Here is a 14,146-nt window from a genome sequence, read left to right as displayed (position 1 = left end):
GTCATGGATAAGAGAATAGATTCTCTCCTCAAAAAGACTTGGGACTCAACAATTGGCAATTTAAAGCCTGAATTGGCTGTCACAGTTGTGGCTCGCAACCTGGAGCACTGGCTTTCCCAGATCCAAGAGCATATTGAAGCTGGAACGGCAAAAGAAACCATTCTATCTTCTTTCCCTACGATTCTGCGGGGTATCGCCTACATAGCTGATGCCTCGGCAGAATCGGTCCGTATGTCGGCCAGATCAGCGGCTCTGGCCAATTCTGCCAGGAGAGCCCTCTGGCTAAAAACTTGGCCAGGCGATAGCACCTCTAAGGTCAAGTTGTGCGGGATACCTTTAACAGGAGACCTTCTCTTCGGCCCAGGTTTAGAGACCGTCTTGGACCGCACAGCAGACAGGAAAAAATCCTTCCCAGTTAAGCGGAAAACCCCTGCACAAACAAAGAAGGGGTTTCGTCCGCAAAAACGTAAAGAAGCTCCAAAGCCGGAAGGGCAAAAGAGATCTTGGGGTCAAAAAGGCAAGGGCAGAGGAGGGGCGATTTTTCGCCCTCCTGACCAGCCCCGTAAAAGCCAATTACTCCCCAACCACAGTGGGGGGAAGACTGGGGGCCTTCCTCCCACAGTGGGAGGCAATATCCCCCAATCACTTTATCCTAGGGGTTATAAGAAGGGGGTACCGTCTCAAATTCACAAATCCTCCCCCCGCAGAGATTCCTTGTCACGCACCTACCCAGGTGCACGGCAAAGGCCGAGGCTCTGTTGGGAGCACTAAGGGATCTGGAAGACCAAAATGTGGTTCTCAGAGTACCAAAAACAGAGGCGGGAGAGGGTTTCTATTCACACATCTTCATAGTGAAAAAACCCACAGGGAAATTCAGACTGATTCTGAATTTAAAACCCCTGAACAGGTCAGTGACATACAGAAGATTCCGTATGGAGACAATTTTCACAGTCAGAGCCCTGCTACCCCACAACTGCTTTATGGTATCGCTGGACCTAAGGGACGCGTATCTACACGTCCCTATAGCAGAAGCTTCGCAGAGGTTTCTTCGGCTAGCAGTAGACGTAGGTGGAACAACGGTACATCTACAGTTTCAGGCGCTGCCATTCGGGCTATCCTCCTCGCCCCGCATCTTCACCAAGGTTTTGGCGGAGGTTATGGCCTTTCTTCGGCTCCAGGGAATATCAGTGATAGCATATCTGGACGACCTGCTCCTATTTGCAGCGTGCCCAGTACAGTTAGTCAAAGATCTAGAACTAACAAAGAAGGTCCTTACAGGTCTAGGGTGGCTACTGAACTTGGAGAAATCCGGTTTGATTCCCTCACAACGCATCACGTACTTAGGCTATCTGTTGGACTCAACACTACTGAGAGTGTTTCTTCCAGCAGAAAAAGTACTAAAACTGGACAGGGCAGTGGCCGCTCTCCAGTGCAGCAATCAGGTCTCCATAAGAGTTCTGATGTCAGCCCTGGGACTATTAACCTCTACCCTCCCAGCAGTGCAGTGGGCAGGTCTGCACTTTCGTCCCTTGCAGTCCTTTGTCCTAAGGGTGTGGGATCACAGTCAGGAAGATCTGGACACCTTGGTACAGGTTCCACACCATGTAAAGAGATGCCTCTGGTGGTGGAGGAAGGTTGCAAACTTGTCGCAGGGTCGTCTGTGGTTCATCCCAGTTTCTCGGGTGGTAACCACAGACGCAAGCGGCAAAGGATGGGGGGCACATCTGGGTTCCCTTTTAGCACAGGGCACCTGGGAGGACGACGAGCTAAGAAGGTCGTCCAATTGGAAGGAGCTGAGGGCAATCGGGCTAGCACTCAGGTTTTTCAAAAAGGAGCTACAGGGCCACCATGTTCAGGTGCGGTCGGACAACTCGTCTGCCGTGGCCTATGTAAACAAACAAGGCGGCACGAGAAGCGGAGTCCTTTTGGCCTTAGCATTAGACATTCTGAACTGGGCCGAGACCAACACTCTTTCACTCTCAGCAGTCTTCCTGAGAGGAGAAAAGAATGTGATAGCAGACTTTCTCAGCCAAACCAAGCTGAGAGAGGGCGATTGGATCCTCAACCATCCTCAATCTCATTTCAGAGAAATGGGGTCCTCCGGAAGTGGATCTGTTCGCGTCAAGAAACAACGCGAAAGCCCCATGTTTTTTCTCTTTAAACAGAGGGGAAGGAGCATGGGGGGTCGACGCATTGATCCAGAACTGGCATTTCAGAATCTGCTATGCCTTCCCGTCCCCGGCGTTATTGCCGGCAGTTCTCAGGAAGTTCCAGATGGAAAACACGTCCCTGATTCTAGTAGCACCACATTGGCCAAAGAGGGCATGGTTCTCAGTACTCAAGCAGCTAGCGGTTGAACCTCCCTTATTCCTGCCACCTCGAGAGGACCTCCTCTCACAGGGCCCAGTCCTCTGTCCACAGGTACACCAATGGCAGTTAGCGGCCTGGCTACTGAGGAGGGTATATTAAGATCGAAGGGGTTTTCTGAGAAATTAATCTCCACCCTCCTCAACAGCAGGAAGAAGGAAACACGCCAGATCTATAAGAAGGTCTGGGTATGTTTCAATGAATGGTGTGTAGAAGGCTCTTTTGCGGTACACAGTCCCACAGCTGTGTTGGAATTTCTTCAGTGCGGGGCAGATAGGGGTTTATCCATTAGTACCCTTAAGAGCCCATTCACACAGGGACGACTTGTCAGGCGACCTAGTCGCCTGACAAGTCGCCTCCCGTTCTGTGCTATGGAACCGTTCTAAGGGGAGCGACGCAAGTCGCTCCGACTTAGAAAAAGGTTCCTGTACGACTTCGGGGGCGACTTGGGGCGACTTGCATAGACTTCTATACAGAAGTCGTCTTGCAAGTCGCCCGGGCAGTCGTTTGCAGGTCGCCTCGCTGAGGCGACCTGCAAGTCGTGTTGCCCCTGTGTGAATGGGGTCTAAAGGTCAGGTGTCAGCACTGAGTGCTTATTTAGAGAAACATCTGGCCACCAACCCTTGGGTGGTCAGATTCTTTAAGGCTCTATCTAGACAGAAACCGGTTCAAGGCCCTCCTTTTCCCAAGTGGGACCTATCTTTAGTTTTACAGAGCGTGACGGGAACCCCCTTCGAACCGTTAGAAGGGTGTCTCCTGAAAAATCTTACGTTAAAAACAGTTTTTTTTAGTAGCAGTGACAACTGCCAGGAGAGTCTGTGAGATTGAGGCCTTATCTGTCAGACCTCCTTTTTTCGTTATTTTCCCAGATCGGATCATCTTCAAGACTGATCCGGCATTTTTGCCTAAGGTGGCTTCTGGATTCCACAGAAGTCAGGAGGTAGTGTTACCTTCATTTTGTCCCAACCCCCCAGGGGTTCTTTGGACGTAAGGAGATGTATCCTTCAGTACCTAGATCTGACCAAAACGTTTAGAAAGTCAGACTCTTTATTTGTTTTGTTTTCTGGGACCAGAAAGGGATGCAAAGCGTCTCGACGCACTGTTGCCAGATGGCTCAGAACAACCATTTGTCAGGCCTATACATTAGCAGGGAAAGAAATCCCAATGGGTATAAAGGCACACTCTACCAGAGCTATGGCAGCTTCTCAGGCAGAGAAGGCTGGAGCAACGCCAGAGCAAATATGCAAGGCAGCGACATGGTCCAGCTACCCAACTTTCGTAAAACACTACAGAGTGGACCTGGTGTCGGCTAGTAGGGATGAGCTTCGAGTTCGAGTCGAACTCATGTTCGACTCGAACATTGGCTGTTCGCAAGTTCGCCGAACAGCGAACAATTTGGGGTGTTCGCGGCAAATTCGAATGCCGCGGAACACCCTTTAAAAGTCTATGGGAGAAATCAAAAGTGCTAATTTTAAAGGCTAATATGCAAGTTATTGTCATAAAAAGTGTTTGGGGACCTGGGTCCTGCCCCAGGGGGCATGGATCAATGCAAAAAAAAGTTTTAAAAACGGCCGTTTTTTCAGGAGCAGTGATTTTAATAATGCTTAAAGTCAATCAATAAAAGTGTAATATCCCTTTAAATTTCGTACCTGGGGGGTGTCTATAGTATGCCTGTAAAGGGGCGCATGTTTCCTGTGTTTAGAATAGTCTGACAGCAAAATGACATTTTGAAGGAAAAAACTAATTTAAAACTACCCGCGGCTATTGCATTGCCGACAATACACATAGAAGTTCATTGATAAAAACGGCATGGGAATTCCCCAAAGGGGAACCCCGAACCAAAATTTTAAAAAAAAAATGACGTGGGAGTCCCCCTAAATTCCATACCAGGCCCTTCAGGTCTGATATGGATATTAAGGGGAACCCCGGCCAAAATTTAAAAAAAAAAATGACGTGGGGTTCCCCCCAAATTCCATACCAGACCCTTCAGGTCTGGTATGGATTTTAAGGGGAACCCCGCGCCAAAAAAAAAAAAAAAAACGGCGTGGGGTCCCCCCAAAAATCCATACCAGACCCTTATCCGAGCACGCAACCTGGCAGGCCGCAGGAAAAGAGGGGGGGACGAGAGTGCGGCCCCCCCCCCCTGAACCGTACCAGGCCACATGCCCTCAACATTGGGAGGGTGCTTTGGGGTAGCCCCCCAAAACACCTTGTCCCCATGTTGATGAGGACAAGGGCCTCATCCCCACAACCCTGGCCGGTGGTTGTGGGGGTCTGCGGGTGAGGGGCTTATCGGAATCTGGAAGCCCCCTTTAACAAGGGGACCCCCAGATCCCGGCCCCCCCCCTGTGTGAAATGGTAAGGGGGTTCTTACCCCTACCATTTCACTAAAAAACTGTCAAAAATGTTAAAAATGACAAGAGACAGTTTTTGACAATTCCTTTATTTAAATGTTTCTTCTTTCTTCTATCTTCCTTCATCTTCTGGTTCTTCTGGCTCTTCTGGTTCTTCCTCCGGCGTTCTCGTCCAGCATCTCCTCCGCGGCGTCTTCTATCTTCTTCTCCTCGGGCCGCTCCGCACCCATGGCATTGGGGGGAGGCTCCCGCTCTTCTCTTCTTCTTTTCTTCTCTTCTTCTTTTCTTCTCTTCTTCTCTTCTTCTCTTCTTCTCTTCTTCATTTTCTTCTCCGGGCCGCTCCGCAATCCATGCTGGCATGGAGGGAGGCTCCCGCTGTGTGACGGCGCTCCTCGTCTGACAGTTCTTAAATAACGGGGGGCGGGGCCACCCGGTGACCCCGCCCCCCTCTGACGCACGGTGACTTGACGGGACTTCCCTGTGACGTCACGGGGAATGCCACAGGGAAGTCCCGTCATGTCCCGTGCGTCCGTTATTTAAGAACTGTCAGACGAGGAGCGCCGTCACACAGTGGGAGCCTCCCTCCATGCCAGCATGGATTGCGGAGCGGCCCGGAGAAGAAAATGAAGAAGAGAAGAAAAGAAGAAGAGAAGAGCGGGAGCCTCCCCCCCATGCCATGGGTGCGGAGCGGCCCGAGGAGAAGAAGATAGAAGACGCCGCGGAGGAGATGCTGGACGAGAACGCCGGAGGAAGAACCAGAAGAGCCAGAAGAACCAGAAGATGAAGGAAGATAGAAGAAAGAAGAAGCATTTAAATAAAGGAATTGTCAAAAACTGTCTCTTGTCATTTTTAACATTTTTGACACTTTTTTCGTGAAATGGTAGGGGTACTTATGTACCCCCTTACCATTTCACACAGGGGGGGGCCGGGATCTGGGGGTCACCTTGTTAAAGGGGGCTTCAAGATTCCGATAAGCCCCCCGCCCGCAGACCCCCACAACCACCGGCCAGGGTTGTGGGGATGAGGCCCTTGTCCTCATCAACATGGGGACAAGGTGTTTTGGGGGGCTACCCCAAAGCACCCTCCCAATGTTGAGGGCATGTGGCCTGGTACGGTTCAGGAGGGAGGGGGGGCCGCACTCTCGTCCCCCCCTCTTTTCCTGCGGCCTGCCAGGTTGCGTGCTCGGATAAGGGTCTGGTATGGATTTTTGGGGGGACCCCACGCCGTTTTTTTTTTTTTTTTTGGCGCGGGGTTCCCCTTAAAATCCATACCAGACCTGAAGGGTCTGATATGGAATTTAGGGGGAACCCCACGTCATTTTTTTTTTTTAATTTTGGCCGGGGTTCCCCTTAATATCCATACCAGACCTGAAGGGCCTGGTATGGAATTTAGGGGGACTCCCACGTCATTTTTTTTTTTAAATTTTGGTTCGGGGTTCCCCTTTGGGGAATTCCCATGCCGTTTTTATCAATGAACTTCTATGTGTATTGTCGGCAATGCAATAGCCGCGGGTAGTTTTAAATGAGTTTTTTCCTTCAAAATGTCATTTTGCTGTCAGACTATTCTAAACACAGGAAACATGCGCCCCTTTACAGGCATACTATAGACACCCCCCAGGTACGAAATTTAAAGGGATATTACACTTTTATTGTTTGACTTTAAGCATTATTAAAATCACTGCTCCTGAAAAAACGGCCGCTTTTAAAACTTTTTTTTGCATTGATCCATGTCCCCTGGGGCAGGACCCGGATCCCCAAACACTTTTTATGACAATAACTTGCATATTAGCCTTTAAAATTAGAACTTTTGATTATTCATGTTCGTGTCCCATAGACTTTAACGGTGTTCGCGTGTTCGAACGAACTTTTTTCCTGTTCGCATGTTCTGGTGCGAACCGAACAGGGGGGTGTTCGGCTCATCCCTATCAGCTAGTTAGCAAGCCTTTGGGCGAAAGGTATTGCAAGCTGTAGTCCCACCCTAACTGGTAAGTGCTCGTTCATCCTCTCATGGTGGCTATCCTGAAAGACGAAAGGGGAAAATTGAAGTTACGTACCAGTAATGTCTTTCCAGTAGTCTTTCAGGACAGCCCTAGTTACCCACCCGAAACTTTGGGGTGTCTTATAAAAGACCAGAACGCAGCATGATAATGATATGGGATAGTATGTTATTAATGTGTTCTTGTGTCTCCCCAGCTGGCCGGAGGTAATCTTGGAATAAACTGAGGTCTGGCAGGGGGAAGTAAGAACTTATGGGCTGGCGCAGTGTTTCCTAGAGGAAGAGGAGGAGACTATCTCTCATGGTGGCTGTCCTGAAAGACTACTGGAAAAGACATTACCGGTACGTAACTTCAATTTTTTTTTATTTGCAGATCTAAATGCAGCTGCATTGTTTTCAATTAAGGTATTCACATAGGTGCATAAAAATGCCTTCAGATCCATAACACAAAATCCAAAAATCTGCATCTGAGGACATGCATATACCAGAGGCATAACTAGATCCTTCAGGGTCCTGGTCCAAGAAATTATGAAGGGCCCTCCTAACCGCAGGAGGGCCCTGTCTTGGACCCTTTACTCTCTTGCTGGGACCCTTTACTTTTCTGGGACTTTGGTGCAAATTAAGTGCCATAGACTGCAATGTTAAATTACAAAAGTTGCAAGTAAATCGCAAGCAAGTCGCATAACTTTGGGATCACAGCAGCCTGAACTAAGCCCATGTTCTGCAGCTGCTGTCTTGCTCCCCCCCCAGTGGTAGAAGGCCAGGGCCCAGTCACAAGTGCAGCCTTTGCAACCCTGGTAGTTCCACCAGAGGTGTATACCATTGAAAAACAGAACAGGACAATTTTTACGTATTTAAAAAACAGAAAAACTATTGACTGATCATTATGCAGGAACTTTTGTTCTTTGTCTTAATGGTCAGTATATCTTTATGGCTGTGTGAATAAGGCCTAAGACTACCTGGTCACTGTGTGACAATGCTGCTGCATGATTTCACTGCAGAATAAACAGCGTTTCACCATGTTGCAAGTGGAGAGATCCATTGTTCGGATCAACAGGTAATAAAACTTTTACACGGCAAACTAAGAGAAATAAAAACTGCTGTTTAAATGTGAGTGACAGACTGTATCATATACCTCCTTTTTGAGTTTTCCCATAGTTTCACTTTAAGGAAAGTTTCCTATGCAATTCTCATTATTAATATGCCTCTGTCCATACTGCTAGAACACTGGTGTAAATTTTGGTCAGGGGACATACTGGGCACCTTTGCTGCCATTGTGCTATGTGCTGGGTGTCCAATGTGCTGGGTTCACACTGCAGCCATGCCAGACATCGCATTTGATTTGCACTGCACTGCTTTACAGATCACATGCGATGTCTGTGCGATGCAAATTCAGCCATACAAATTGTATGGCTGAATTTTCATTGCCTTCGGATCAAGCTTTTGCAGGACCCTTTTTTTTTTGTCCACACCAGAATCTGTCGCATGGGTGTTCACATCTATGCGATCTAATTCCTGTCAGAATTGACAGTTTGCACTGCAATATGCAAACTGATCTGGGGATACCATTAACTTTGTATTGACACTCCCAACGGTTCGCATAGGGCAGTGTGAACTGCCTGCTGGTCAGGTGCAATGCGGGAACCCGCACTGGATTCGCAGGGTTTCCTGCATCTCACCAGTATGAACCCAGCGTTAAGGAGGATTGGGCTACCTCCAGGCCCACCTGCCCCTTATCTGTCTATTAGAATGCATGTGCTTCCACTGTGGAGACTCTCATAAATTCACAAGGATTAGGATTGCGGGCAATACAGGGTGCCATGAAGGGGCCTTGCAGCTTACGCACGCGTTTGCAAATGTGTGCTAACTAAACTCCTGTTTTAACACATACTGTTGGACAGGTTCATTTGTATAGTAAGCAGACTGGTTGGCGAGTTGAGCTGGGAATTTTCTTTGGTTTTGCCCTACTGCTAGAACACATGCTTTCAAAATAAATTGCATTTGAGGAGCATTGTTATGCATGTCCATTGATTTCTACATAGGGGCGATTCACACTTTTCTGATTCCTTGTGGGATGTTAAAGCACATTACATTTAAAGGATAAGTTCACCTTTGGGAACATGTTACGTGTCCTACCCATTTTTTTTTTAGGGTAAAACATCTAAGATGTTCTCACTGCTGCAGCCTCTCCCCAATCCACTGCCTCTAATGACAGTAAATCAGGGATCTTCTCCCTGAAATGGCTGTCGCAATAAAACATTTTTAAAAAGTGGCTGTGTGGGGCTCCGCCCACCTAGCTGCATCATTCATTCACAGAGTTCTGTGAATGGGAAAACTACAACTGCCATCAGCCTTTATGGCTGTCAACCTTTCAATGAACTACCAGAGTACTGGTGAGTGCACTAGGTAGCTTATTGTGTAACTGCCTGCCCATATGAGGTACAAGCTTACACTGACAGTCTGCAGGATTCCTGCATTGACCTGTGATCTGCTGATTGTGGGTGCAATGCTTTATAGGCTCCTAATAAAAAAAAATAATAAATGCACCTTTTTGTACATGCAAAAAGATGTGTATTTAGTTTTGTAAAGGTGAACTTATCCTTTAAGTGTAACTCTGGGAATTGCAAAAAAACTAGCCTTGCAGTAGGGCCCCCTGCAATGGTTAAATGCTTGTTGATTGTAGGTGATGAGGAGTAAGCTGTAGTACCCTATTCTTTGCTCCATCTTTTTCGCTCTGGGGCGTCCCTTGCAATCTTCACCGACAGTGCAGGGTTATCACTCCTGCATTATACATGATGAAGTCGTTGTGCTATTGTCAGACGGACAGTGTTATAAAGTGATTTTGAGGAACCAGTCACACAGATGGAGGAAGCCTGCTGCAGCGGGGAATATGTGGGCTGGAAAACACCACAACCTATAAAGCTACGCACTTAACCTTTTTTAACAATTGCTTTTTCCGAATGTTATATTAAAATTTTTTTTTTTTTTTGCAGCATGTCAGAGGCTGTGGCGTTGGTTTCTGTTCAGCAGTCCCTCAGACGATGCTTTGACATTATAGAAAAGCAGCACGAGGAATGGAAACTTGCCATAGCAGAGTGTGATTCCTTAGTTGTTACCTTGAGTAACCTGGCAGAGCAGCTGCAGGCTTGCAATAAAGTTACTTTTGAAAAGACTCCTCTAAATATATTCAGTGATCTACAGGATCGTCTTTACTTTAAACTTGAGGCTGCTATGGATCTTACTTTGGAAAAGTTGAATGATAAGATGTAAGTTGGAAATGTCTTTTAGTTTTCTCACTGTATAGCTGTATTTATTACAGTCCTGGCAGGTATGTGCAGTGTTGTTTTTGTGCAACAGAAGAGGTAATTATAGCTCAAGCTTCGGACTCATAATGAATCTCTTGATTTTGAACTGCCTAGCTATGCAACTAGGTTAATGCCTCATGCACATTGCAACTCCTCCCAAATGCCTTTCTCCTGGCAGGACAAAGCAATGTTAAAAGGGTACCTAAAGCCACGTTTTTTCAAATGCATTTAGGGACATCTAAAAGCATTCAATTTTCATTAGCCAGAATACTAATTTATTCTGGGCATTGAAATGCATGTACGCTCAAGAACACTTACATGTGTTTCAGTGCCTCGGGTGTTTTTTTTTTTTCTTTTGCGATAATGCTCCTCTCCTGAACGTGCTGGCTTTGTTTTTTTTTCCCGCCTTTAGACACCTGTAAACACCTATGTGTGAGTGGTCACAAGGGCTAACACAGAGGGGCATTTAGAGGCAGAAAAAAAAAACTGTCAAACTTAGCCTAGGTTCAGACTTGTGCCGATCACATGTGATGTCTGAGCAATGCGAGTTTAGCCATACAGTTGTATGGCTGAGCTCGCATTGGATTCATGCAGAAAAAGGCGCAGTGACTTGTTTTTCCCCCGCACTGGAATTGGATCGCATGGGTGTTCTCACCCATGCGATTCGATTCCTGTATGAATCCACAGTTCGCAATGCGATCTGTGAATCCATCTGGGGGTGTCATTAACACCCGCAGCGGTTCGCAGAAGGCAGTGTGAACTGCCTGCGAGAAGGATGCGATGCGGGAAGCGACTCTGGAATCTCGCTGGTTCCTGCATCGCACAAGTCTGAACCTAGGCTCAAAAGTGGCGTTTTTGATGCCTAGCCTGCATAAGGGTTCAAGTTTATGTAAATATAAAATGTAGCTTTCCTTTAAACCATTCCTCAGTCCCAGTAAACATTTATTTTGCAGTCTTTTTATTGTCTAACTGATCACATAGACTAACTACCTGATGATTCTGTTAGTGTCGTCCACATTGCCCAGCTTCTCCCTTTGTCCTGACCGTGCTAACCACAGCTCCAAACTCTTGGTAGCATGGTCAGATTTCATGCTTTCTTGTATACATTGGGAATAGCGGGATGCCATGCTATTGTGCGGCATGTCTGTAGACCCATTGTCAGCCTGTGCCATCAGAGGCTGACAACGTCACATCATTGTCACACTCTGCTCAGCCTAGCCTAGTATGACTGATAGTGGCTCATTTTAGGAGTCACACTGTCAAAGTCGGTGTACAGATAATGTGGCACATAATCTCTTAATCAGAGCTTGAACCTTTGCTTTGCTTAGGTGGCCTCATTTGTCACACTCTGCCTTTAGAAGCTAGGGAAGCTTGGACAGCTGTCTGCATAAAATCTCTTTTCTCTGGCATGCTGATTTATTACCTATTGAGAGTGTGATCCATAGAAGAAATTAGTGCCCTAACACATTTCTGTGCCCCTCTCTGCATAAGATCTGCAATCTGCTGCAACCATTCTGTGCTCTCCTTGGGTAATTTGTGAAACTGAGCTTGTCAGTTTGGAAGCTGAGTCCTGAACAGTACAGATCACAGCTGGGAGATATGGAGGCTCCTGCCTCATCTGTGCCTCCCAGTATATGGTACCCAGGGCAGGTGTGCCTCTTCTGCCTCGGTCTGGCCCTGCTTACACCTATCATGAGGGAAATGTATAGACTTTAATTGTTGGCCCCCTGAAAGTGCCTCCTGGTAGTTACTTTGATGTATCTGGGTTTAATATATCTCATGTATCTGAATCAAGCATGCGGGGCATTAAAGGTAGCAATAGGTCAGAATTATTTATTACTCTGCTTCTTCTGGATCATTATTAAAGGTCGCAGGATCCCTGACTGCATGTGCACAGCAACTTGCATGAAAAAAGTCACTGCAATTCGGTACCTACTTCATGTTTGTTCTGAAATTTAAACTTGTGCAGAGGAATATTGACATCCTTAGCATCAGTAACTTAAAGCTAACTAAACCCAAAAAACAAAAATGTAAAATATTGTAGCTTACCAATCATTGGATGTTGTAGCTTCATTAGTTTTCATATCATATATGAAAACTATTATATAGTTTTCAGTATCATATATGTCATTTTTGTTTCTGGCTATAATATGGTTGTATGTCCAGGGCAGAAAATGAGAGAAATCTCAACAGAATATAGACTCCAAAAACATTTCACTGGGGTTTTACTAATTTCCTATATATAATTGAAAAATGTTTTGGGTAGAGTTTATCCTAAAATATGATAACTATATGGTAACATATACAATACTCTAAAATAATTTATGGTGAAATATATTCTGACTTGTTTAAACATTGCAAATTACGGGAATAATTATTAATATTGTAAACGTTTTTAAATGGTGTGATTATAATTTTACCCTTTCACTCCAATTGCAGGTGTACACTTCAAAAAGTGAGGGACACTGTAAGTCACCAGGTGGGATCCGTCCTCTATGTTTATGAGATTAATGTGGAGAAACTTGGTGTTGATGCTTCTCTCAAGCGTTCTTCTCTTAGTCCTTCTGTAGCTGACATGCTAGAGTGGCTGCAAGACATAGAGAAGTATTATCGAAATCAGTATCCTTTGTGACTGCTGCACCCCCCACGATGCTAAAGGTACCCACAGACATAAGATAATTGTGGTGGTTGGTCTGTGGACAGTCCCTATCCTTCTCTGACACCATCTGGTCAACCTTTCTGCAGAAAAGAATTTATTTGCCAGGTTGCATTTTCTCAGCTTACTGCTGCTGTTTTTTTTCCATAGATAAACTTGCACAAGGATGCCATTTTGCTCTCCCTCCTCCATAGCTATAAACCCCTAATCTGAATTTATTTAAATGTAAAAATATTTCCATTTGGTACTGGCTTGTGTCAAGGAAAAATATTAGCTATTGCATAAGAAACCACTCTTGGGTCAAGGAAAAATATTAGCTATTGCATAAGAAACCACTCTTGGGTCAATCTATTCTTCTTCAGAGATGGGTCAGCCAAGGGATGCTGGGAGAAATTGGGAAGGGCCAATAGATAAACAATCGTTTCCCAGTTTTGTTGTAAAATGCTGGAACAGGCAAGGGTTATATCATGTCTTTGGACCCCATGCTATCCTCCAAATGCAGATTGGTAAGCATTGCATCAGTAACATCTGAAATGACCCTATGTTATTCTGAGGTGAGGAGATTGTGGTGCCACAAACATTCTCTTTAGAGATTAACTGTTGGGACTAAATCTGTGTCAGAGATGCTCACAGAGAAAAATGTCCAGGTCTGTTCTAAGGGCCATAGGAAAGATAGGGATGAATTCTGTAGGACATGGCTTTAGGGTGGGCTTAGAGCCTCTGCAGTCAGTATCCGCACAAATCTGGGTGAATCTGACCTTAAAGTCTGAGTTGCAGTAGCAGCTTCTGACAACTGAACTGAAGGAGATTATGATAAAAGGGATCCTATAACCATGGGGTCACCCTATTCAAAATTGCAGGTGTTTATTCCCTCAGAATACACAGTATATGGGCCCCAAAACCATTAGGAGAGTATAGGCTGAGGTAGAGGCAGAGGTAGAGGCAGAGCTCTGCTCTGAAGAAAATCGTCTAACGATTGAAACGCGTCAGCTGGACACCCCCACATACACAGCAACCATCTGGATATGATTTCCTGACCATCTCCCACCCTCCAGCCATTCCCTCATCACTATTCCACGCATGTTTTTTGGTGATCACATCACTTGGACTCTGCTTCTCTATGCAAGTCCATGCATAGTCTGTGTCTGAGCTAGATATATCCACTGTGGAGATTCCACCATCCAGGATATCCTTCTAGGTCAAGACTGTTCTGACTTCCGCTTAGAGCCTGCCCATTGTTCCGCTCCAAGTGCTGCACGGCTGCAAGGCTCAGCCGGTCCCGTTGGTAGCGTTCATTGAACAAGTGTGGAGCCATTGCTCAGCAAAGTATCACGAGCTGCATTACAACGACCAGATCTTTGGACACAGAGAAATGTCAGCTACACTTTCTATTTGGAAGGACATCCATTGACTCTGGATTATCTAGTGATCCCACCTTTGATGCACTGCTCATCCAGGGAGCGGATGAC

At 46.1% G+C, this 14,146-nt stretch overlaps 1 protein-coding gene across 1 annotated transcript in view; it reads left to right on the top strand.

Annotated features, from left to right (window-relative positions):
• The window catches only part of AIRIM (AFG2 interacting ribosome maturation factor), a 31,045-nt gene that overhangs the window by 3,826 nt on the left and 13,073 nt on the right, over positions 1-14,146 (top strand). Inside the window, exons 2-3 of the mRNA XM_073615525.1 lie at positions 9,710-9,982; positions 12,461-12,640. Coding sequence (XP_073471626.1) covers positions 9,711-9,982; positions 12,461-12,640 — 452 coding nt within the window. The 5' untranslated portion in view covers position 9,710. The remainder of the gene's footprint in view (positions 1-9,709; positions 9,983-12,460; positions 12,641-14,146) is intronic.

The sequence above is a fragment of the Aquarana catesbeiana genome, linkage group LG02, assembly GCF_042186555.1.
Source record: "Aquarana catesbeiana isolate 2022-GZ linkage group LG02, ASM4218655v1, whole genome shotgun sequence".
In the NCBI taxonomy this organism is placed as follows: Eukaryota; Metazoa; Chordata; class Amphibia; order Anura; family Ranidae; genus Aquarana; species Aquarana catesbeiana.
This window is presented reverse-complemented; position numbering and strand designations above follow the sequence as displayed.